The sequence below is a fragment of the Canis aureus genome, chromosome 9, assembly GCF_053574225.1.
Source record: "Canis aureus isolate CA01 chromosome 9, VMU_Caureus_v.1.0, whole genome shotgun sequence".
NCBI lineage: Eukaryota > Metazoa > Chordata > Mammalia > Carnivora > Canidae > Canis > Canis aureus.
Window position 1 is genome coordinate 47,109,712 of NC_135619.1, and position 26,103 is coordinate 47,135,814.

Sequence of the window (26,103 nt, forward strand, 5' to 3'; positions counted from 1 at the left end):
AAGACAGATCAGATCCAGCCTGTTTTTTCCTTCACCAGGAGCCTCCCGAGCCGTGCCTAGCCTCCGGGGGGAGGGAAGGAGCGAGGGCATTTTCAGCAGGGGTGAGGAGAGAGGGGTAGCGCTGGGCTTGTGCTGCCATCAGAGGAGAGGCCCGCAGGCTGCTAAGCACCCCTGGTTCTCTAGAGGACACCGGGGTGGGGGATGGGAAGCTGGCCGCACCACGCCCTGTAGGAGAAAACCCAGACAGAGCCAGGCTGGTCCCCTGGCCATTTACTCCCAAGTTTCTGAATGGCCCACGAGGGCACGAGTGTGGTCTCAGACCTTCTCAACACCCCCATCTTCTGCTCTGTGGCACTTGGCTTCTGTTCCATTGTGCAGGTGGGGACAAGGGACACTTTTGCCTTTTTCATGCAGTGCCACCAAATCGAGCCCTCATCCCTATAGACTGGAATCACTACTCCCTTTTGCGTGACTTCCATGAATTGATGTGGAGAAAGGTCATGACCTTGGTTACATGCCTGCCCCCCGAACGGGTTGCTAAGTGCGTGACACGGGTTTCTCTTGTTATTTCTTAGCAAATCTCGGTGAGTGCTCTGGCCAGTTCCTTCTACTCTTCCAGGTCACCCCCGGCCAACAGTCACCAGTGCGGCCTCAGGCAAGGGGCGCCCTGTCAGGGTTCCTTTGCCCAGGGTCTTCCCAGCCCAGCTCTGACTGTCGCTAATGGTCCACGATCCTGTTTGGGGCACAGCCGACCAGGACAACCCTGACCATTCAGGATGCGGCCTCTTCACTGGGTGATGGGCCCAGGGCTAGCGTACTCCTCCCAAGCATCCGGAGAGACCCGGAGCGGCTGCAGTAAGGGGCTCGGCGCCCCTCAACCGCTTGGACCACAAAGGCGGTCTCATTCCTGCGACTTAGCCGTCGTCGGCCAGCAGGGGGCGCTCGTCTTTGTTGTCCTCACGCAGGACCCACAACTGTGGAGGCAAGAAGGGGGAGGTGAGGGACGCCTGGGTGGCTCAGCGGTTGAGTCTGCCCCCAGGGCGTGACCCTGGAGACCTAGGATCGAGCCCCACATCCGCTCTCTGCATGGAGCCTGCTTCTCCCTCTGCCTGTGTCTCTGCCTCTCTCTGTGTGTCTCTCATGGATAAATAAATAAAATCATTTTTAAAAAGGGGGGGGGGCGGGGAGGTGAGGGACACATGGTAAATTGCACTCCGGTTCCTAAAACTTCCATCTGGAAGTGACATGTCGCATGGCCCACATTTCATTGACTAAAGCAAATCACACGGTTCCCACCTAACTCAAAGGCAGCTAGCTGGTAAATGCCCAGAGTAGAATTAGAAATATTTAGTGAACAACTCTGGCGACTATCACAACGTAGATTATCTTTGTGTTTTCTTTTCTACACTGATTACAAATTGGCAATCTGTACGTTGTGCAAGAACAAAAGGACTTGCTTTTCACAGTTTACGGGGCGCATTTTGTGCCCCTTGTTCCTGATAGACCACATTTATGGTACAGTGTGACTGTGCCCTCCCTCCTGTGAGTCTCAGCGCCCCATCACGCACCCCACCCCTGGAAGCTACATCTCTGGTGACGGAGGCTCCCCAGTGCTTGACTCAGAGAGGGTAGAGAGCCCCAGGTGAGGAATCTCAGGGCCCTGGGGACAAACGTGGAATGTGTCCTTTGTGGTCACTATTTTCTGCTGTGCTCTACTGCACCTTCCTTCCATGTACCTTGAGATCCCTTATGACAGCTTCCCAGCGACTTCCCTTAATTGTAAGCTCAGTTCTGCCTATTACAAAACCTCCTTCTCCAGCTTGATTTAGATCCTTCTTCCCCTCTGTCCTGGCACCATCTTGAGCGGGCACCCTGACTGCTGGCAGGAGAGGAGGGGGTTCGGTCAGGCTCTGAGACAACTCCTCCTCTGCCTTGTCATGACTCAGCTCTTCCGAATGATGGGGTAGTGGAGGAGGGAGAGGAAAACCATGCGGGCTTCTTAGCAGACCGCAGCTGTGTTCCTCTGTTCTCGGTGGCAGCCTCTCACATTGCCCACTGTGTAGTAGGTGCCCCAGTACTGGCTCTTGTGGGGGGCCCGAGTCGGGTCCTAGAGTGAGCATCCCCACTGCACAGGGACTTTCTGTGGGAAATTCAGCTCTAGCTTGACCTCTTCCACACTTCCCCACACCAGGGTACCCCATGTCTACTTTGTTCTAAGGCGCCTGCCTGTGATTTTGTATCTGTGATATGGCTCATGCCTGGCTCGCTTCTGGGGTGTCCCTTCACCCATGGGAAACACACATCATTGCGCCGGAGCAGACTGACCCTTGGTGCCTCCTGTCTTGGCTTTGCCTCTCCCCTGCCTTGCTGCAGTAGGTTGAGGAGGCTGGTCAGCAAGGCTGCTGCATTGTCCAATTGCAAAATGAGATATCAGGCCTGCAGCCGGCCTAAATCTCCAGGAGTAATTCTCTCTGAGTCTCCCTGCTTCTTCAGCTTCAAGGACAAGGAGAGGAAGCAGTACAATGATTCCTGGTTCTCACTCTCCTCTCTCTTCCTGCAGCCTTCTTTTATGGATTGGGATGGGGAAGGGTGGCTAGTTGCAGAGCTGCTTCAAGTATTGTGCTCTCCTCAGGGAGGGTGTCAGGCTCCAACTTTTGCTCTTTGGGATACAGGATACTTAGCATTTTAAAAAAGATTTTATTTATTTATTATAAATAATCTCACAGAGAGGCAGAGACATAGGCAGAGGGAGAAGCAGGCTCCCCGTGGGGACCCCGATGTGGGACTCGATCCCCAAATATGGGGACCATGACCTGAGCCAAAGGCAGACATTCAACCATTGAGCTGCCCAGGTGCCCCACTTAGCATATTTTTTCTTAGTTTTGGGCCTTTATCACTAATTTTTGGGAAATAGAAATATCCCCCCTCCAAGTACTGTTACGGTGGGTTTAATGATAGATGTAAGGGAAGTTGATCCCAGAGGGAATCCCCTAGTAGCTCCAGTTCCAGGACCAGGGACCCCCAGGGGTTCCTACCATCTGAGAACTCTAATGGACCTGCTGGCCCAAATAGGTCTGTCCTTGGGGCATCTACCCCAGGGCCAGGCAGGACCCCTGGGACCCACCCATCTTCATTCTTCACATAGCCCTCTGTGCTGTATAAAAACATGGTCTAAATTCCCACAAGTAACCCCCTGCAACATGGGCACAATGGAAGCAATTGGATCTCCTCAAGGAGAGTCCTTTTAGATATGTGACCTATAACTACAAGTGGAAGCCCCAGTCCTTTCATTTTTCCCATCTTCCCACTGCTCAGTGCTTAGCAATTCTTTCCCACATGCCTACCTCCTCCCTGTTAAAGACAGAAACTCTGTTTTCTTGAGATCCAGAACTACCCTGGGCTGAGGTGAGCTGATTCCAGGATGTTCGAACTGACCTCCCTGAACACAGGCCCTTCAAAACCCTTGACTGGGCATGGAAGGGACCTGGTGGGGACAAGGATGGTTCACAGCCAGAGAGCAGAGCAGGACCCTAGGCTCGATGCAGGAGGGCAGGGAAGCTTTGCAGCATCATCTTCAGGGAGGCTGGTGGGGCATCGGCAGGAGACGGTGAGGAGTGGCCCTGGGCAGCAGCAAGAGCCCAGCTCAGGTGAAAGAGTAGGGGTCTGTGTGGCCTTACACACCTGTGGTATCAATTCCCAGGTGTCTCAGGACAAGTCCTGGACTGAGAGTCAGAAGATCAGCTTATCTTGTTTAGCTACCAAGCCACCACCTTTGGCTTTGGGCAGTTCCCTTCGCTTCACAGACCTGGATCCTTTCTGGCCAGACTCTGTGCTCTACTGCAAGCAGGTAAGCTGGTCTTGCATCCACGGCTCCTGTGTTTCAGGGAAGAGGGAGGCACACGTGGAGAGGGAGGGGTCCACACAGCCTGAATGCCAGTGCCCAACAGGGAGTTGTACCAAACATGGTGTCAGCAAGTAGGGCAGGTGTGAGAAGGCCCCCTTGGAGAGGAGCCACATGATGGGGCCAATCAGTAGGAAAGGCAGAAGAAAATGAAGAGCTGAGATGTGCATGCTTGGGGGTGAGGAGAGGGGAGGATAAGATGCAGACCAAGAAAGAGTGTGCAGGGGGAGGGAGAAGAAAGTCAGGAAGGAATTAGCGGTGTGGCTGATGGGCTGACCCCCTGGGAGAAGCATGGGGTGGGTGGGAGGCGTGGTGGGGGTGGGGGAAGAAGGGTGGGAGGAAGGAGACACCTCAAACTGGAAAAACAAACTAGAAATAGGCTGATGTCTCTGCTAGGCTGTTGGGGTTTGAGGTTTTCACATTTGTGACTAGGTTTGCAGGGCAGCGTGTGGGCTATTTCCCATCCAGAACAGATGCTCAGGAGAATGGGGACTGCACCTGAAATCTGCTACTGGGATTATCCCCGTCTCAGACCCCAGCCCGGTCTGTAGAGTCCAGGCTCCTGGACGCTTCCCCCTGGGTGCCCCACAGACCTGAAAACTCTGATATGCCTAAAACTGGGCGCATCATCCCTACCTGCCTCTTATAGGTCCTTGCCAGGCCTTCCCCAAGTTTGGAACCCCAGAGCCCTCCCTGCCTCCTCTCCTCACCATCCTTCCTTCCCTGTCTCTCCTGTCAGTCACCACGTCCTGTAGGTGCCCCCCTCCAATTCTCTGTGCCCTCCCCTCTGCCCATACCACCACCATCCCATCTGCTTCTTGCAGGAGTCCAGAGCTGTGAATGGCCTCTGGTCTCTACCCACTCCCCACCTCAACTGCCCACGATGCGGACGGCTAGGACTGAGCTAAGTGAAAGGCAAATGGGATCACAGTACTCTTCTGGAGTCCCTCGGGACTTGGGGGGTAGGTGGGGGGCAGACACTGAATTGTGTTTTCAAGCCCTAACTTCCACTGTGACGGTATTTGGAGATGGTCCCTTAAAGGAGATCATTAAGGGTAAATGAGATCAGAAAGGACTGGTGTCCTTATAAGAAGAGGAGGAGACACCAGAGAATGTCTCTGTGCAGAGAGAAAAGGCCACTTAGATACAGTGAGAAACTGGCCATTTAGCAGCCAAGAGGAGAGGCCAAACCAGAAGCCAAGCCTGATGGCACCTTGACTGTGAATGTCTAGCTTATAGAACTGGGAGAAAAGAAATTTCTGTTGTTTAAGCCACCTGCTTGTGGTATTTTGTTACAGCAGTAGATTAATATTAAGCTTCTGGGATAAATCTAATTGCCTCAGTTTAGCCCAAGAAACTAAACTTCTTGGTCTGGTCCTGATCTTCAGCCACTCTTCCCATGCACACTTTGCTGCACAAATATACAATCCCATTCCTGGGATATTGCCATGCTGCCCTGGTGTGCATGCAGTTAACCCTGTTGCTTCCATATTCTGTGCTCTCTGCAAGTCGAATAAGTGATGGTGCTCTGTCCTACCTGCTACTCAACGGCTTCACGTTTCATGTCTCCTCCTGGAACAACAGCAGGGTCAATAACAACATAAATAATCACAAATCTATGATGCAGTGTGATGCATAAATTACAGCAGTATTACAATCATTGCAATCATTGTATTTTATCCCCACCCCCTAAACTCTAAAGTAGATAGCAATATATTAAGTATGTAACTGAGTGAAAAATATAAGACTTAAGACCTTAGGTGACATAGTCAAGATCATCCTGCTAGTAAAACGAGAGCAGGACTTGAACCTAGATCTGCACAAATGAACCACTCTCTGCTCTCAGTCTCCCCGCAGCATTGCTAAACTGCCTGGAACGGATGCCGTCATCTGTCTTTATGGCTGATGATGCCTCATCCTTCAAAACTTGGTTCACCTCATCTGATTCACAGTGCTTCCTCCTTAATGCTCCCAAACCACCCTGCTCTTACCTCACTACCACCCTGAGCTTTAAGGAGGGAAGATAGTTAAAATTGGAGTCTCTATTTTAAGGTCTCTTCTTAATTTATCACGGCGGGGGACAGTTAGCTGAAATCTTCGAGGTGGTGAAAAGATTTTCTTTTTGTTTGATTTTTTAAAAAAGACCTAAGATGGAAACAAAAATATCTCCACAACAACAATAATTATTCTTCTCGCTAATGTTTGAAGCTCTACCCAAGCATCACTTCTGTCTGGAAAAAAAATCCCCAACTTCTTTTTTCATTACATGCTGCTGCTTCCTACATCCGTCCTAGCACCTATCACCGCCTGGGTAATAATCATTCTCATGTCTGCCCCTTCCACTAGACTAGAGCCATCACCCTAAGGCTTAGACTATCTTGCAAACTTGAATGAGGGCAGTTATAGTAAAACATTTAAAAGGTGTGTGAGATACCCTGAGATGTTTATGTGGGAAGAATTATGCAATCAGCACATTTGATGGTAAAATTGGATACACAGGTAGAAAGACACTGAGGCTGTGTTTACAGAGCGTATTGCTCTCTGTGTATTTGAGCATGTAATGAGATGTATATGATGAGAGACTTGGGAGGGGGAACAGTAGAGCATGATGGTTTGGAACAATGGACTTCATCTTTGAAAAAGCATCAGATTCACTTGAAGGGCTTGTTAACCACAGTTTGCCAGGATCCATCCCCAGCGGTTGGGAGTCAGGGTACAGCCTGAGAATTTGCATTTATAATAAATTCCCAGGTGAGGCTGGTGTTCCTCATATGGAACCATACTTTGAGAATCATTGGTTTAGAATTTGCTTTTCAGTGTCAGATGGATTCCAGGATACATTCAGGTGCTGCTAAGAAGTATTTGGGTGACTCTGGGCAAATCACTTGTCTGCTCTGAGTCCCAGATCCTTCATCTGTAAAATGGGGATAATAATCCCTCCTCACAGGGTAACCACGGAGTTTCAGTGAATTAATGAGAGTAAAGTGCAGAGCACAGTGCCTTGTGCAAAGCTGGGGCTCATTCTCTGGGAGCTATCTTCCTCCCCCTCTTCCTCTGTATTATCAGTGAACTTTGGTGCTGGGAGGAGCCTAGAAAATCATCTGCTCTAATGTTTATGCATGAAAAATGCAAGACCAAGTAAGTGAAGTAGCCTCCAGATCAGACTCCCAGCTTGTGGAAAAGCCAGAATTAGAATCCACTTTTTGTGACCCTTAATTTAGTATTCTTAATAGCACTTAATATGGAAATCTAAAGAGGGATATGACGTCTATGAATGGAAAAATCCATTAACCATGAAGAAAGGAGTGTGTCCACTGCGGTGCTGAGTGGTACATAATGTCAATATCTAAAACATGTTTAGGGAGGAGGTTAATGAGATATACTTGCTGAGGCGGTGAAATAAGGTAGAAATAGCATGACGAGATACCCATTCCACTGCAATAAGGTGCGATGAGGGGCTGTATTCTAGGAAGTTAGCTCCTTGAGGAGAAGCTAAGGGTGAAGTGACAACTGAATGTCAGTAGCAAAGCCATGTGGAATATCAGGGCAAGGAGGGACAGTGGTGACAGCTTCAAGTATGAGAGTCCCCACCTGGCTTTGCTATAAACTGGCTGTGTGTCCTTGAGCAGTTAGCATCACCCCCTGGACTTCCTATGTTTTCACCTGTGACTGCTTATTACCTGTCAGGTACTTTGCTAGGTTCGTTCTCTCATAAAATCATTGCAACAACTCTACATGGTGTGCCAGAAATCACCTGCCTGACTCTCTAGTTGTATTCTTTCCCCTTCTCCATCTACTGTCTGCTCTATCATGAAAGGCTGGCTTGTGTGAACTGCATCAGTGGAGCTCCTCTCCCCTCTGGATAACCAGAAGTCCAACAGGAAATGGAGATGGAGAGTGAGAAGGGAAGGAGGACAGGGCAATTATCCTGGTTCTTCTGATAAGATTGACAAGGGCTGTTTGTGTTTTTCGACATCAATTGCTCCTAAGAGGCTTATCTACATGACTCTCCCTCTCAGTTCCAAAAACCTCTTCTCCCCCTAAAACTTGTACCAAGGGGTGGTAACAGCTCCACTGCTACTGGTCCTGGATTTCCAACACTTACACACCTTTTGTCTGTCGCAATTTCAATGTTCTTTGCTTCTATTGAGATTCTGACTGATACAGAATTGATAGTGGAAGTGGCACCAGGAAACAAACTCATACAACGGGACTCTGGGTTTAGGTCAGTCATGTATGAACAACCCAAGGATAACTTCCATAATGAGGGCAAATGTAACAATGGTAGCTCATGGTAGATGGTGGCATCATGATAACTCAAATTACCACTGAATGTGGCATGGTCAAAACTGGAGGGCAAGCTGTTGGGAGATCAAGTGGTTCTAGCACCTAGTCACGAGGGCAATAACAATGAGTATAAAAAGTGTGGAGTCACCTGATTCTTTGTATGACCTTAGATATCATACATAGGAGAAAAAGACAAATTAAAAGCTGTGAATATGCACATGGAGGAGTTGAAGTACCCCCAGGAAACTCTAAAGCAGTCCCTTCTCTCCTGTAGGCACTGAGAGGACAGGGATATGAACCGAGCCCAAATCACTACGTTAAGTAAATGCTCACTACTATTGGTTCTCTTGAGGACACAGGAGGAGAAAAAATGAAGTGACATGTGACTTAAATTAACCATAGAGAACATGTGCCTTATCCAAAAAACTATAAAATTAAGACTTGTAAGGCAGCATTCCATTATAAAATGGAAGGTGCAAATATTGAACCCAGGCCAGTCCGGTGAAGATGGTGCCCGTAAATGCAAAAACAGGTGACCTAGACTTCTGTGGTACCTGTACCTGCAGCTTTGCTGCCTATCCTTCAACCACACTATGGTTTCACAGATAATTCCCTTCTATCAGTTAACAAGTGAGGAAAAAGCACAAGCCCACTTTGGGAGTGGATCTGCACAGCGTGCCAGCACCAGCCAGAAGTGGACAGCGCCATGCTACAGCCCCACTTGGGTCGTCCTCAAAGACTGTGGTGAACGGAAATCTTCCCAAGGAGACAGAACATCAGGCATGTATATGATTATCCACTTTGGTCTGAACTATAGACCTACACTGACTCAGGCAGTGGATAACAGATGATTGGATCATTGAGGCTTTGAAAGAAAGCCTACCAGTGACAAGAAAGTTTAGGGAAGATATGCATGTATAGATCTCTTGAATGAGGACTGTAGTATGAAAATACTAGTGTTCTCCATGAATGCCATCCTGAAACCAATCATGGTGATAGAGACTCAATAATAAAATGGACAATTTGACTCCTGCTGTGGATCTAGTTGGCCTTTTCCCTAGTCACTCTGATGCCTGTTCAGTGGACCATGTATAAAATGGCCTTGGCAATAGAAATAGAGGCTATGGTTTAGCTTGAGTACATGGGTCCCTTCAAAGAGGTTCATTTATCCATGGATGGATGGACAGACAACCTGCTAATAGCAATTGATAGGCCCTTGATATTGTACTATATCTCCCACAATGATCAGCTAGTTACTTGGTAGTAGGTTGATTACATTGGATCATTCTCATCACGGAGGAGGTAGCAGTTAGGCTCCACAGGGAAGGGACACAAAACCTTGGTTTGGATTTACCCATAGGTTTTCTGCTAACATCTCCTCCATTCATGGATTTCAGCATGCCTTATCCATTGCCATGATATCTTTCACAACATTGCCTCTGATCAGAGGCACTAGTCTTAGCACATTTCTCGTAACTTAAAGGCAGCCGGCTTGACATTATATAGGAATGATCTGATGCAGGCTCAGTTATAGCACCAGCTAGTAGATCATACCTTAAGTTGGGATCCTACTATCCCAAGTGATAATGCCTTTAGTTGGGATCCTACTATCCTACTGAGTGCACTTATGCTTTAAATTGGATATCAGCATATAGTGCTGACTGCCCTTAAACAGGAAACAAAGGTCTGGAAACCAAGAGGTGGAGATGGGGGGTGGGGGGTGATCCATCTCATTATTATGCCTAATAAACACTTTGAAGAGTTTTGGTTTTTGTCCCTATAACCTTGGGCTCAGTAGGTTTGGAGGCCGTAATGCCCAAGGGAGAAATGCTTCCACCAAAGAACACAGTTTTGGTTCTGATGGCTTGGAAGCTGAGCCTGCCCCCTAGTCATTTGGGGCACTTTATGCCAAAAAAAAAAAAACAGTAAGCAGAGAAGATCACTGAACTGAATGGGGTGATTATCCTAATTACTTGGGGGAAATTGGGTTGTTGCTATATAATGAGGTAAAGAAAGACTATATTTGGAACCTGGGGATTCATTGGAGGTTCCTCTTCATAGTCCCTTGCCTGAAAGAGCTCATCAATAAAAAACTAGAGCAATGGACCAAGAATTGAAATTTTATGGGAATGAAAGTTTGAGTCATCTCGCCAAGTGAAGAACTTCATCCAGCTAAGATGCTGGCTGAGAGTCATGGGACATGGGATAGCTGGTAAAAGATGACAGCATTACACAGTAGAAGGTACATGTATAGAGACTACCACTTAAAGGTAGCAGTGGTACTGTATTCTTACTGTGTAATGTGGTCATAATATTTTAGGGTGACTAACAACTCCAGTTTCTCAGGACTGAGGTTTTCCTAGGACATAGGAATTTATTTCATTGCTAAACCCAGGAAAGTCTTTGGAAAACAGGAATAAGTCATCCTATTCATGCTTCTCACTCTATCAATAAATACTATGAAATAAATAGTGCTTGTCTTATATACTCAACAAGTGCATATGAAGGTAGTTAGTGGTTACTTTAGAATCTGGTAGACCTAGAGGTTAAGTCCAACTACGCTACTCACCTGTGAGATGACTAAGACAATTTAGATTCTCCCAAGGCTTCCCCTCCTTCTGAAGGCAATAGGTGTTTCTGTCCACCACTACCTGCCTTACATATTAGCGTAGAAGAGCCTATGTGGCCTGTTGCCCTTTCCCATGCCACTCTTTTTTTTTTAATACCAAACATATCTGTCTCACTTCTCCATTGTGCCAAGGGGCTTTCCTGACTTGAGGGTCCTGGTACCCATTGATCATCCCTCCAAATCTTAACCTCTGCGCCCTGCCCCCTGCAGGCCAAGGAGCTAAAAACCTGTTTCCACAGAAGCAAGACTACTGAGTTTTACCCCACCTCCATGGAGCCTGCATAGTCCAGCAGATGGAGGGATGCCATGTTGGACATAGTGGCCTGAGGCCATCCACCTACTTCCTTGGAACACTGCTGGATCTCTCAAACACTTCAGACCCTGATGGCACAAGCTGTAGTATTTTACCACAAATAAAGTTAAAGGAGCATTTCCAGGATGTATGCTAGGTACTGGACACTATGGTAATGGTCTTAAAAGATGGTTCATTTAACTTTTGCAAAGATGTATTTTTTTTAAGAAACTGAGGCATAAGGAGGTTAAAATAACTTGTTTAAAACACCACAAAAATGGTAAAAATGGTAGCACCAATATGTGTAAAACCAAATGCAAGTACCTCAAGCCTTGACCCCATAGCAGATGTCATACGTACAAATGGTTATAGGGGCCAGGTGGATCATATGAATGAGAGAGGTGGGCTGGGTAGGGACTCTAGTGAACTGAGAAAGTAAACCCTTTTTACATAGGGTGGCCACTTATCAGACCCATGGCTTATTGCCACATGAGAATGCCTATACAGTATGGGCCAAAGAAGCTGAAGTCCACAATTTTACACAAAATGCTTTCATTTCAAAACATGGGTAATTTGTTTTAGTTTAATTCCATTTAAAAAAACACTTCATTGATTAAACACATCAAGCTTCCTGACCACCAGGTTTTAACTACTGTCCTACAGTCATGGAAAGAGAAATTTACTGAATGAGGAGAATCCAAGCCAGAATGTTGATCATAGCAGAAGAGCAAATAGTTATCACATAGTGTAGAAGTCCCCCCCCCCCCGTCATATAATACACAGTTCTAATAAAGGGGACTGGAGAGAAACAGAATGACAACCCGCTCTGCTGATATATATGGTGGTCAGGAAAAACCTGAGGTACAGCAAAAAAAACTAAGACTAGAAATCAGAATCTAAGGATTTTGAGGCACCAAAGTCTCCCTTGGGTCACTTCCTTTCCAGATATTTAAGATAGAATGATAAATTCCCTTTGAGTTTATGAGTAAGAGCTAATCTCATTTCTTATACAGATAGTTTGATCCCTTGTTCTCTTCTGACAATGTAATAAATGTCACATGACTTACCTACTAGGGTATCTATTTACTTTCTGGGAATCTTTTGGGATACTGTTTCTCAAGAAGATGTCTTTTGGACCAATCCCTCCCTGAGGCCAGGTAACTCTCCATCCTTAATGCTAGACTCCTCAACCCAGATCACTGTACTGTTGTGTAATTTCCCCTTGGAAATTTCTATAGTTTGGCTCTTACTGGAACATCAATCCATTCAGTTGCCTCTAGAGGAAGCTCCTTGCTCAGCAAGGACGTAGCCAAAGGGAAGGAGAAGGGAACTGAAGGATGATGAGAGGGCCTGCTGCTGGCTGGTTTCTTCTGCCTTCCCCCTGGATCCTGGCTGCTTCCAAGGGGCTCCCTCATGGGCTAGATCTGCCTCCTGGGAGCCTCGTTCTTTGTCCTGGTGTTTGTCATTGGAGGCCATGATGTTCTGAAAAAAGCTTAGAATCGCAGTCAGGAGACTTGTGTTTGTGTCCTGCCTTAAAGATCTATGTGCTCCTGGCAATCATTTAGCCACTCAGGACTTCAGTGATAAAATGAGAATAATATCTACCTCTGTGGATCTTATCCAACTTAGACACATGTATATATAAAAAAAGTCTTTTTGTAAACCATAAAACTTCACATAGACATAGGTCAGATTGCACTTGACCATTGATATTAAAAATATCTATCTGGGCAGCCCCGGTGGCTCAGTGGTTTAGTGTCGATTTCATCCCAGGGCGTGATCCTGGAGACCCGGGTTCGAGTCCCACATCGGGCTCCCTGCAAGGAGCCTACTTATTCCTCTGCCTGTGTCTCTGCTTCTCTCTCTCTCTCTCTCTGTCTCTCATGAATAAATAAATAAATAAAATCTTTTAAAAAATCTATCTATCTTTAATCACAGAGGGGTTATGGCAGAGGCACACATTCATAAAAATTTTATTTTCTTGTAAAATAGAGTGGACACTAAGAAGTGCCTACCTAGCCAGATCTGTATTTTCTAGTGTTCTCTGCATTTGGGCGGGATAAAGTGATTTAGTGTTTACTAATGGGAGTACAAGCAAAAGTAGTGAGTATCACTTAAGAAGGCAAGGCAATCAGAAGTGTGTGTGCCTTCTTTAATTTTCTTCCCGTTTGCTCCCAGCTGAAGGGACTCCAAGGCCCCGGAGAGTGATAGAATTGCAAAATGGAAGGAAATCGAGTTCCCGAATCACCATGTGGAAGAAAGCTATCTGCTACTTGGGAACATCCTCACTGGGTCATTGCATGAGTGAGGAAGCAAACTTCCATCTTGTTAAGCCTCTGTCATATTGGAGGTTTATTTATTATAGCAGCTAATATTAGCCATTAGATAACAAATGAATCAAGGGAACGGGAACATATGGCTCAGGCAGTAAAAAGTGCTGAAAATGAACATGTGCACAAAGGCTGGCAACGTCTTTTTTCACACTAATACACGGGCCATAGGGCCAAGGAATTACTAAAGGACATCCGCAATGCTCTATCAGGTAAGGTGGATAGGCAGTTCGATGTCACACACACACACACACACACACGTGCACACACATGCATGCATTCATGCATGCACATGCACATACCACTTTTGTGTACGTATTCCAGCATGCCAGGGTGAAAGACAGAAGTCATAGGCCTCTGAGGCCGTTTAAGACTGTATTTTGTGTGTCAAGGACCTTATTTGTAGTCCGATTCAGAGTGGAGATGGAGCGGTACAGGTCCATAGAACTGAGCCGTGGTGGCGTCCAGACCAGCACTCAGGCCTTCAGGTTCCCAGGCTTTTCTGCTCAACCCTCTTTCCCACTCACTCTGATTTATCCCAGCTTCTCCCTTTACAAAGCCTAACATCAGGATAAGCCAGAAATGACTCAAAAAGGGGGAATGAGGGGCAGCCTGGGTGGCTCAGTGGTTAAGCCCCTGCCTTCAGCCCAGGGCGTGATCCTGGAGAACCGGGATTGAGTCCCACGTCAGGCTCCCTTCATGGAGCCTGCTTCTCTCTCTGCCTGTGTCTCTTCCCCACCCCCTCTCTGTGTTTCTCTCATAAATAAATAAATAAATAAATAAATAAATAAATAAATAAATTCTTTAAAAAAGGGCGGGAGGTGGGAATGATAGGTACAAACGGATCTCATGAGTTTGCATCTACCATATCATCAGCTAAAGGGCATTTTTCATTTTCACCTTAGTAGCTGGCAAAGAACCAAATGAGCATGTTAGCCAAACCCTTCTCCTTGCCTACGTTTTTTGTGTTGTGTTGTGTCCTCTTGAACTCTATACTCCATGCCAACCATCATTATTCCAGGACGACACCGTATTGTGGTTTACCTCCATGCCTCGGAGCATGCTGCTTTCTGCCTCTCTTTCAACACCAGGGCCCCCTCACCAAGGTATTTTCTTCCTTCAAGATCCTACTTAAATGTTATATTCTCTGTGAAGTTTTTCCCGGTGCTTCCAGGCTGAGTCAGTATTTCCCATGGTACCTGCTTAAGCCATTCTTAGAGTACTCATGACATAAAACTAGTTTTAGTTGTACGTTGGTGGTTCATAGACTTCATGAGCTCCTTCCTATCACTTGGCTTTTTGAAAAGGGCGATAGTGCATATAACGTCACCCCTCTTCTTACCTGAGTTGTTCAGAGCAGGAGTTCAGACAAAGCCACCACTCCACAGGCACCCCGGCCACCATGAAACAGCCTCCATCAAAGGATTCTGTTTTCTGGGAATGGCCCTTTGGGGATGGGAGATTGGTCACATTCTCCCATTGAGAATTCGCTCTCTGAGAAGAGGAATGTCCCTGACAATTGTGGGAATGGAGCTGTATGGTCATGCCATAGTGTCCGGGCTGGTGGCTGTGCTCAACCATACGTCAGATGAGCAGGGCGGACAGGGAGCTCCTTGGGAGGGAGAGGAAGGGGCCAGGTCTGATGGGGAGATGGGGGTAAGGACTTGGGGAACTATGCCATTTGGGGGAGAATGAACTTGGTTCCTGAGGGCTTTCAGCATCCTACAGTCAGCTGTGCCTTCTACCTTGGGTTCCATAGGAGCCCCCCCCCACCCCCCAACCCAGACCTCTGCAGCATTGACCCCCTCCACTTCTTAGGCTAGGTTAATGGATTTGTTTCTTGCAGCCAAAAGAGCCTTGGTTAAGAAAGTGTTAACCTTGCCCCTGGACTGTGAGTTGCTTGAGGTCTTCCTTATATTCCAGCGTAGGTCAATGCATAGACTGTGTTCAAAACCCACCTGCTGAATGGATGATAAGTAAACGAATGAATGGATGTGCCTATTGGTTATAAATCCAGGGCCCTGTTTGCCTGGCTGGCCTCTTGCTCCACTGTGCCTTTCTGATACAAAATGCTCTTCCCCGTCATCACCGCAGCTCTGCTGCTCCTGTCCTCCAGCGTCCGAACGTCCAGCTTTTGACAAGTGGCATTTTCCTGAAGTATTTTTTGCTTTAAAAACACTGGATCTGGCACACTGGGATCTGAGGGGATGGCAGATGCAGACAGGATATACAAATAGGAGACAACACTTTCACCTCAACCACTTCTGCTCCCAAAGAACCCCAGCTGGCCCCCTGGACCTTTTCCTGAAGAAACATGGAAGAAGCAAGCTGTATTTAGAGAGATATAAGTATAGCTTTTATTTTTTTTTAAACCAACCCAACATTTCCACTGGCAACTGTCAACATAGCTTATGACATGAGCACTGTTTCTTTTTTAGTTATTTTTTTAAGAAAAAAATGTGTTTAAAATTAAACAGGTGTTTTTTAATTTCTCTTTTTTTCCCCTTAAAAAATGTATTTATGTCAATGCAGAAAGCCTAAAGATCTGTGGGCAGTTTTGTGATGATTTCATATGTGTGTTGGTGTGTGTGTGTGTGTGTGTGTGTGTGTGTGTATTTTAAAGCCAGGTCCTTTCCAAATTTGTTGGGAGAAGGTCTGTAGGCCACGGCAATCTCTCTTTCTATAAACCCAGGCTCCGTGGGATGATAGCAACTAAGATGCCTCTTTACTGGGGCAGGAAATAGCCCACAGGCTGGAAAAAGAGCTTCATGAGGTTTAAAAACAAGCAGGAATGTGGGAGAGATGAGAAATTCCAGTTCCTATCTCGTGAAAATGCTTTCAAACATGACCTGAGGGTTCAGGAGAGGTGGAAGGAGCCCCTAGTTTTCTTATCAACCTCTCAGTGTTCGCAGTACCTCAAGAAATACAGTCAGACCTCTTAGTGTGGCACGTTAGTAAGTGAGGGGGTGGTGACGCTGACATTTCTCCGAAGCACTGACATTTTAAATATAACCTTTCCTCTTCAAGATCTCACGAGGTGGACAGCTCTTCTCCTCAGCCTCAGATACGAAGCCAAAGATACTCAAGAAAGCCATCTATCCCTTTTGTTTTTCCCCAGCTGCCCTTGGTCATAGCGTACCATTCCTATTTTTGTCCCACATCTCCCCCGTGGTGGGTCTTCCTGCAGAAGGATAAACGTATAGACACGGACACAACGAGACAGACAGAAGCAATTGGAAAGGGCAGGGAAGGGAACCAGACTTTTTTCTTTTAAACTGGATTTGGACGAAAGCATGTAACACTCCTCCTGCCCCGGCCCCCTGATCTCCAGCGCTCCTCATGGGCATGCAAACTCACTTCCAGCCAGAGGCCATCACTCTCCCACGGAGAAGACAAGCGGAGTGGGGGGGGGGGTGCGCAGGTGGCCACAGAGACAGTGCTACCAGGGAGAGGGGAGGGGGGCGGTGGAGAGACCTCGCCTCTACCTGTCATCAACGACGCACCGTGAATTCCTTCACAGCACCTTTGTTACTAACTTCAGAAAGACAAGACGGAAGGAACGAACAATGAGCTAATGAGCGACGCCAGATGGGAAAGCCAGCAGTCCTGGCTACGGTGAGGTGAGAAGAGAACCCAGAACCGAGAACCGGAAAGGGGCCTTGGGGCTGGGCCTGCCGTCCCCCCCGGCGGGCTGGGCTGCGGGAGGGAGCAGGGCTGTGCGGGACCCAGAAAGACAGGGGACGCCCTGCCCCCAGGGAGGGAGAAGCCGAGGAATAATCGGGAGGCGGTGGAAGGGCCTGACCTCTGCTGTGGACGGGGGCCAGGGCTTGGGGAGACAGGGAGGAGGTGGATTTGTTGCTGTTGTTGGTTTGTATTGAATTAAATGCTTTGTCAGGTGGGTGTTTCCTCCGCTGTGTTTGATGGGTTAAGACTCTGCCCTTCCAGTGGGCGGCCGGCGGGGCCTGGGTGGGGCGAGGGTCCTGGGGCTCGGTCCGCCGCCTCTGCCCGAGGCCCAGGCCGAGCGGTCCCGGGGCCAAGTGCCCTTCTCTTAGGAGAAGTCCGAGGCCTGTGCTGCGGAGGCCCCACTCCGCAGCTCAGAAGCCCCTGATGTAGCAGTAGGCCTCCAGCGTGGCAAAGAGTATGTAGAGGAGCCACAGGCTCACGAAGAGCCATGTCGTGGCCAGCTTGCAGCCGCGGGGGCCACCCAGCTCCCCGCCCAGGTGGGGCCGCCGGCGGTACAGGAGCACGCTGATGCAGACGAACGCGAAGATGGTGAAGAGGGTGACCGAGAAGGCCAGCGTGCCGGCGGACACGTAGAACTCCTGTCCCTGCAGGGCCCAGTAGATGGCGGCCACGGACCAGGCCAGGCCGATGCCCAGGAAGACGTTGATGGCGTTGCTGCCCGTGACGTTGCCGATGGAGGCATCAGAGTACATATCCTGGATGGCAGCGGCTTTGCTGGCAAACATGTCTGGAAAGAGGCAGAGATGGTGGGGGCTGGAGGGAGCCTGCGATGCGGAGGGCCCCCCTGTGTGTCCAGAGGCATCTGGGGCCCCAGGCCTAGCAGAGGAAGGAGAGGCAGGGGCTCTGCCATTAACAAGCTGTGTGGCCTTGGACAAGTCACCTCACTTCTCTGGGCTTCAGGCTCCTCATCTGCTGGGGTCTGAAGATCCCTAAGAGCCTACCGGTCCTGATATTTACTGAGTGGGCATGCTGTTCCCTTTGGATTATTTTTTTTTTTTCAGCAAGGGGATTTTGCCCCAGATCCCACAATCTGCCCAGGGAACCTTGGCATCCCAGGAAGCTGCTTAGGGTAGATGCCTGGTTGTACTCATCACGTGGGGTGTTAGCTCCTGTAACACAGGGCACAATGCCCCTGGACTCAGCATTGTGTTAGGCACTGGATTTATGGGGACAGAGGACACGCCAGGGAACCATGAGGAATGGACTCGAGGGAGACAGGGCTCTGCCTCTATAGTTAGTATATGGGGCACAGAGTTCTGCAAGCTGTTTGACTTCAGATGTTGGCATGGACTATAGTAGGCATTGGAAGGACCGTCAGGGACATCTAGCCACTCTTTTATTTCACAGGTAAGGAAAAAAAGGGTCAAGGAATCTACCCAAGGTAATAAGACATTTGGCCTTAAAGCCCTCATGGAAGGGCCCTTTGCATATCATCACCCCAAAGAGTCTCCGGCAAAGCCGTGAAACCAGCCAAGTGCACCACCATATAACCTTTATCAAGCCCCTAATGCTGCCAGCTGCTCCCTGGGCCAATTGCAAGGACTTGGGAATGTCCCAAGCGCTCTCCTTGCCTGCTTGTCCTGGCTTGATTCCTTGTTGCCAATTTTCTCAGATCTCCCAGAGAAAACCTCTTGCTTTTTCTTGCCTGACCTCGCTTTTCCGCCTCTGATCCCCTGGAATTTCTCCCCACATGTGTTCCTTTTCCCCTGTAATAGTTCTGCTCCTTCCCCCGCCCAGTAGCTCCCATCCCTTGAGGCCTTGAGAACAGAGATCACAGGGTATCTCCACCACAAAGCCTCCCGTGGATCATCCATCTAATTTCCTACTACCTGATACATTTCCAGGATACCCAAGCCTCTTGCATTACTAATGTATGAAACAATCCCTCTACTCTGGGCTGGGGTTTGGGGAAGAGGTTTTCTGGAGTGTCATGTCCATTGAGTTACTCCTCGGAAGGATTTATTCTCTGAGTCCAGGAAGGGTTTCCCTCGGTCCAGCCAGCAGAGTCCTATCTGATAGGACTCAGCCTCACCCTCTTGGAGGAGGATGTTTTCTCTTCTTTGCTGTGGCAGCAGGGAGGCTCCCCTGCCAGGAGTTCAGGTTCAGATGCCCTGGACACCCAGCTGAACTAAGCAAGGAGCCTGAGCTAACACAGCCTTCTGCCTGCTAACTGCTCCTTGTCATTCCAGCCCAGCTTATATAAGTCTCTCTTGGAAGCAATCCACAACCTGACCCAGTCCAGGTCCCCTAGTTCCATGCTTGCACAGCACCTCTGCTTTCTTGTCACTGAACTTACCGAGATGATTTCAATTAGGGGAGTTGAGTGCAGTTCTGTCACTAGCTGCTGAGCTCCACTCAGAGCGGGGAGCACATCTCCTGCCTCCCATGAAAGCCTCATGCATCAGGCTCAGTAAATATTTGTCTAGTGAATGAGTAAGCTCATGCCTACTCCTGTGTGTCTTTGGGTATTTATAAGAAAAGAAAACAGTATGTAATTCATCATAGGAGAGGACAAGAGCTCATGAAGCTTCCTCTCCTGTCCCACCAGGAGACAATTTGTACTCACATGTATCTTTCTAAGGAGGAAGCCAAGAATGCTTGTGAACATTTCTACTGTGACATTTTCAAGTGGGCTAATCTTTAGTCTCAGTGACTGCCAGAGGGACACGGAAGAACAGGATCTATATTCTTTGAATTACGTTGTTTGGGCCTTCATGTAACGTGGAGGTTAAGGAAGTGGGCCACTTACATGGGCGGTAGACTTAACCCTGTGGACCTCAGTTTTCTCATTTGACATGTGAGGATAATAATCCCTATTACATAGGGTTTTAGTGAGCATTACAGAGAGAAAACATGTAAACTGCTTAGCATACACAGTGCCTGAGACATCAAAAGTGTTCAAGAAATGTTTAGCTCTCTCTTGCTAGTAATATTATCATTAATCCCCTTGACTTCTGCATACCTTCTGGGCAGAGGCTCTGTTAAGCTCAAATCTGAGGTTGTAAGGAAGGTAATGAGGCAAAGTGTAGGGGGTCACTTGAATCTGGTAATAACCTCTTTGCAAACCCAAGCACCCCTTACTCTTACCTGGCACAGAGGTCCCGAATGCCACGAACACCACAGCTGTGACTGAATCTTTGAGGCCAATGGTGCAGCCGAAGTGTGAGGCCAGGTCCCCAATTATGGCTGTAAGCATGCCAATGATGAGAATGGACACAACGAAGCAGGCCCAGCCATGGCAGTACTCTGTGGGGGGCACGCAGGCAAACAGCACCTTCCAGAAGACCGTCAGAAAATGCATGACATAGTCAAAGCAGGATGGCAGCCTCTCCTCCCCTGACTCATCCTCATCCTCGTCCCCTGCTGGAGATAAGATAAGACAGGCCCAGGGAAAGGCAGCGAGGTCAGATTCTTATTCACGAAAAAGTCAAGTCAACCCACATGGCAAGCATTAGCTGGCAGGAAACTCCAGCTCTCTCCTGAGCAGTGGTCATGGACAGGGCCTGGGTGCCAGAAAACAGCCAGGTAATGGGAGCCAAGTTGGGGTGCCACTAGTCAATGTGAATGCAGGGCACCCAGGAGGGTGGCAGGGAGAGGACAGAAGGAGAAAGAGAGAGGATGGGGGTAGAGCACAGGAGGGACAAGGCAATGAAGCAGAGATGAGGGTGGAGCAGGCTCCATTGGGTTGCCTGGGTGAAGAAAGTGAAATCAGCTGTGTGTCCTCTCTTTACTGGACACGATGGAGTGCCTCCCTAATTTTCCTGACATGCCTGCTGCAATAACCTCGTGGTTCTGGTTGTTATCCATCCCCAGAGGGGCGGCTGTCATTCCAGATCATGTGGGCATACCAGAGAGCCAGCGCCATCCTCCTAATATCCCATGGGATAGAGCAGGCAGGGGCCCCATTGTCCTTGCCAGGAAATGTGGGCAGAGTTGCCCATTCAGCAGTCTGGGAGGAGAGGATGTGCTGAGGCACGCTGGCACCTTGTCCAGGGCAACCTCTGTTATGTTTTGACACAATCAGTGGAAGCTAGGTTTGAAAAGAGCAGGAAATAAGATGCTTGGGTTCCAGTTGCAGCTTTGCCAAGAAGAGGATCTGTAAGCTGGGATAAATCACCTCGTATTTCTGAGCCTCGGTTCCCTCATTTGAGAAAGGAGAGGGTTAGATGATGTGGCCTATATTCTGTTTATCGTCTCTTTAGGGGCAAAGTAAGGTCATCAGAGGGAGAACTGGAGGGATCTGAGGCAGGCGGTGTGAGATGGGGGGTGGGGACAGCCACAGCCACCCTCTCTTCCTGGCGTTACTTCTGCTTTGGCTCAAGGGCCTCGGGGTAGGACCCTGTGTGTTGCTATGACAACAAAGCCTCGTGACAGCAGATGAGGCCAATAGAGCTAGGCCGTACAAGGAGGCTTCGATGGTGGTGTAGAGACCTTGTCTGGGGTCCTGGGTGTGCTGTGGGCCACCACAGAGGGAGCCTGTCGGTAAATGGCAAACGAGAGGTCTGGAATCATCCAGGGTAGAGGTTTGTCAGTGTCGGTGCAGAGATTTTACAAACCCTGGACCCCTGCATCTCTAATCAGAACAGTCCCCCCTTCAACAGAAAGGGAGGACCAAAAGAATGAGAGAAGGAATGATGGAAACCAGAATTTAATGAGTTCCTGTTTGGTACCAGACTCTACCATTCTGCTTTGCCGAGAAAGGTCGACATGGTTCCCTCTTTCAAATTGTGGTGCAGGGAGGATAATTTGTCTTAGGTCACACAGTAGAGCCAGGATTTGAAACCAGAGTTAGCCATGCTGTTCCAGCTATCCCATGATTCTTTTCCAAAGTGACCCAGTAGAATAGGCAAACAGTAAGGACTAGAGCTGGGACACAGAGGCTTTCCCAGAAACTGGTAGCTGCGGATGGGGCTGCATTCTTGCTTCTCTGGTGTTGCCTGCTTCTCCCAGCAAGGCCGGTGCCCCTCCTGAGACTCTCTTACCTGCACTGACTGTGATGGCCTCCATGAACTGGTCCCTCCAGGAATGTGTCCCCACAACCATGGCCAGGTTTGTCTTTTTGATCAGTTTGTCCACCGTATTCTGTCAGAGAGATAAAAACTTGGAATCATGAGGTTAGAATGCTCAGAACTGTTGAGGAGTCTGGCACTTCAAGGGAATGAAAGATGTCTTGCATTCCAGGCGTATACACATGGGTTCTGGGTGTAATGGCCTTGGATGATATCTTCTGGATCAGTCTTTCTATGTCCCTTTTCCTTGGTTGTGATGGTGGATATCGGTTATTTTGAGCAATACAACAGAGCTTAACAGTCATGATGCCAATAAGCCTTGCTCCAGAGTAGAAAATTTTAGTAACTTTGTTTTTAAAATACTGTTAAACAATAGTGATGATATATCCAGGGACTTTATAGCCCATTTTTCCTTATGTTCCTTATGTTATGTTTTCTCCCAATATTCCTAGGATCTAAATGGCCGGCACTATTGCTTCCATGTTATAAATGGGTTAACTGACACGGGGTGGGTAAGTGATTTGTTCAGTTTCAACTTCACATCTCAGTGGTGAAATTGGAACAAAACTTCTACCTCCCACCACGTTATTCTGTTATTCAATTAGATCTCACTTGTGGCCTGACCTTGAACTCAAAGGACTCTTCAATGATGACCTCTACTTTGGGGTGTTCGCCCAGTACTGGCTTTCCCATCTCTGCTATCCTCTTGGCCTCCTCTTCCTCCACAGTCAGCTTCCTGTCTGTCACCTCTGCAACAAAGCAAAATCAGACTAGCTTTAGCACATTCACCACTCTCTAGTAGTCTACAGCTCAAGAGTATTAGGCAGTGGGCACAAAGCAAACTGCTCTCAAGAATGGGGACTTCAGGTACTTTTTAGTGCCTCTTTCTATAACATGCTGAATATTTTATGACCATCAGATCATGAGAGGGTCCCTTGCAGCCCTGGTATAAACATTTTTATTTCCTTTTTTAAAAATTAGACTATTCCTCTTTTTTGTATATTTTTTTATTGGAGTTCGATTTGCCAACATATAGTATAACACCCAGTGCTCATCCTGTCAAGTGCCCCCCCTCAGTGCCTGTCACCCAGTCCTTTTACTTCCATTTTATAATTGGGTGAGCAACCTGACCCAAAGACTTTCATGAGAAATAGCACCTAGTGAAGTCCTCAAGTCATCTGGTAAGATATTGGAGGGTTGGGAACCAAAGCCTTTAACAATTTTGAATTGTTGGGCCTAATTGTTCAACTACTTGATATAAATGTTCTTGGAGGTCATAACCACATGTTAATCCAAAGGGTATGTCTACTGATTCTTGTCAACATCTGTTTCCAACACCCTTGGGACTGTGCCCTCTATAGAGAAGAAAGTAGGCTTATCTACACTCCATACAAGTGACTGTTATCCTCACAGTGAGAAACTTGGAAGATCTCCTGAAAGATTATTTCATGACTTTCCAAATGAAAAATCCTCAGGATTTCTGTAGGAACCAGGCACATTTCCTCTGGAACAGAAATACTCATTCAATCAAAACCAAAAAGAAGCTCTTCCTTTGTGTGTGTGTGTGTTGTTGTTGTTGTTTGAGGCATTCTCTGTATCTCTCAGCATCTTGACTCATTTACCAGTGGTCCCTTCTCATGTTGAATGGTGGGAAAATTTTTCCACTTCAGCTGGTGAGTCCATTTTAAGACCACTTCACCATGAAGGCATGTTTTCTGGATTAGAGTGAAATAGAGATTGAATCTTTTTATTCCCCTTTGATTAGAAAATTGCTCTTGGCAGCCTGCTTCTTTCAGAGATCATTTAAACATCTTTCCTTCCAAGTCCACATTCTTACATGCAATTAATTCTTTTATTCAGTTCCTTAATTGATTTCATTCCACATAGTGAATCTCCCATGAGAATCCTTTAGCCCTTGGATAATCTCAAGGACAAAGTGGGTCAGAGGCCAAGGAAGTCTTCTTTTCTCTCTAATTTGGGAATTGGTGAAGCGTAGGGATGGGTGAGACTCGAGCTCTTGAAGCTGCAGGGAAAGGAATTCACTGGAAAGACGATAAGCCAAGAATGTAAGTTAGAAGAGAGGCTGTTTTATATAAGGATTTTCTTAGTTGTCTGAATGAAGACGGTAAGAAAGTATGTGGAGGATTCCTGAGCTGGCTGTTTTCACTCAGTGCTTCTGGCACCAAACACAGAAGGCAATCCCAAAGTGTTTGGGAGCTGTCCGTGGTGCTGTCCTCTTGTTAGTGTTGGTGACAGCTTTCAGAAGCAATTATTTCTCAAGGATCAATGTCCTGTTTATTTTTAAGTGAGCAGACACCCTCTAGCAGCCTAACTTTATTCAATCCATTGATTCTGAGTCTTTTATTAGTTAATTATGAAAGTAAATCTGGGTACATCCAGGGTTCTGGCTATGAAGTCAATGATCCTGAAAGACAGACTGCAGGCCACTCTGAGGAAAAGCCTTTTAAAATAAGACTTACAGATTTCTTAAAAGCAAGGATACTTTTTCCCTCTACTTGTAGGTTTTTGCACCATATCACAATGGCTATCCTAGTAGTGACAGTATTATTCTACTTCTTCCTCCCTGATTCCCTCATGTCATACTTTACATGTGCCACAAGAACTTTATACAAAATATAATGAGCTCTCCAGTGACATATAAATGTACCTGTCTAACCCCTTGTCTAGCTATCAATCTGGCACTATATCCACCTGGCAGGATATTGATCTACCTACTGACCTGTCCACTCCTGTGGTGACAGCCAGTTTTTCCATCTAGCTTTTTGCAAAAATCTCTTTGACAAATACCAATCCTCTATCTTTGGATCTCCCACAGCCCCACAGAGGTACTCCATATATATTGATTAAGAGATTGATTCACATGCCTTTAAATCAACTCTGATTTAGTGTCTTCATTTGGTAGTAATTTCTGACTTTTTCTATTGTTGTTATGTTCATTCCTTTATGTTCAAATTAATTTCTTGAGAGGGTGACAAGTCCATAAAAGACCATAATGATTCTGAGAACTTGTGTAACTCCTCAGAATTTCAAGTGAAGAGAATAAATGATAGGTGATTTTGATATTGGGACTGACTGAACAAACTCTCAGATGTCAGAAAGGAGGGGGGTGTGGGGATAGAGGGAGAGAGAAAAAGAGAAAGAGAGAGAGACTACGAATAGGATGAAAGATTGAACAAATACTGGAAGAACAAAGAGTTTGCCAGGCCAGACAAGAAAAGATTGCCGTGAATCTCCTACAGGTATCCTCAGAAAGAAATGGGGTGATGCAGCTAGTGCTCTCACTCTCAGGTCCCTGAATTTGGTGGTATAGCTCAGAAGTAATATATTTACTCTCCGTCTTTCACCACCAGGCATTCTTAATCATGTTTGCCTGTCCATCCAGGAAAGTTCAAACAAGAATTTTATATTTCTAATGAGTCTTAAGTCTAATCCTGGGGTTCTAGATTAGAAGTTTACAGACTAGAAAAGATCTAGAAAACGATACCTTCTTTTCCTATTTTAGCTTCTATTGGTGTTTTTGCAAATATGTTAAAAGTACAAGAATGCTGAAACCATATTACCATCTTTGTTCTGTGTATATGTGTGTTGGTGGTGGTGGGGGTGAGGAGAAGCAAGAGTTGGAACAAAGAAGCCCATATACTTTCCCAGGCAAGAAGATAAGTGAAGGAACTCTCAATGCTATGGCATTAATATCCTGGGGGAATAGTAGAATATCTGGGGTCAGAGGCAGTTCTTATCCTTTTGGTATAAAGACAAAGCAAGTGGTCAAGGAAGCTGGAGTCTTTTTTTTTTTTTTCAGAAAGAAAAAAAGTAGAGGTTTACCTATTTTTATTGTTGTTTAAAGGCTCCAGGGAGGTAGATGTCCTTAATATATATATATTGCCCCTTCT

At 47.1% G+C, this 26,103-nt stretch overlaps 1 protein-coding gene across 7 annotated transcripts in view; it reads right to left on the bottom strand.

Moving 5' to 3' along the window:
• Positions 1-15,772: 15,772 nt before the first annotated feature.
• The window catches only part of SLC8A3 (solute carrier family 8 member A3), a 141,453-nt gene continuing 131,122 nt past the window's right edge, over positions 15,773-26,103 (bottom strand). For all 7 annotated transcript variants that reach the window (XM_077909793.1, XM_077909790.1, XM_077909794.1 and 4 more), the window contains 4 exons: positions 22,817-22,941; positions 22,166-22,265; positions 20,271-20,546; positions 15,773-17,910 (listed from right to left, as the gene is read on the bottom strand). In XM_077909793.1, the coding sequence (XP_077765919.1) occupies positions 17,534-17,910; positions 20,271-20,546; positions 22,166-22,265; positions 22,817-22,941 (878 nt within the window). In that variant the 3' untranslated portion in view covers positions 15,773-17,533. The remainder of the gene's footprint in view (positions 17,911-20,270; positions 20,547-22,165; positions 22,266-22,816; positions 22,942-26,103) is intronic.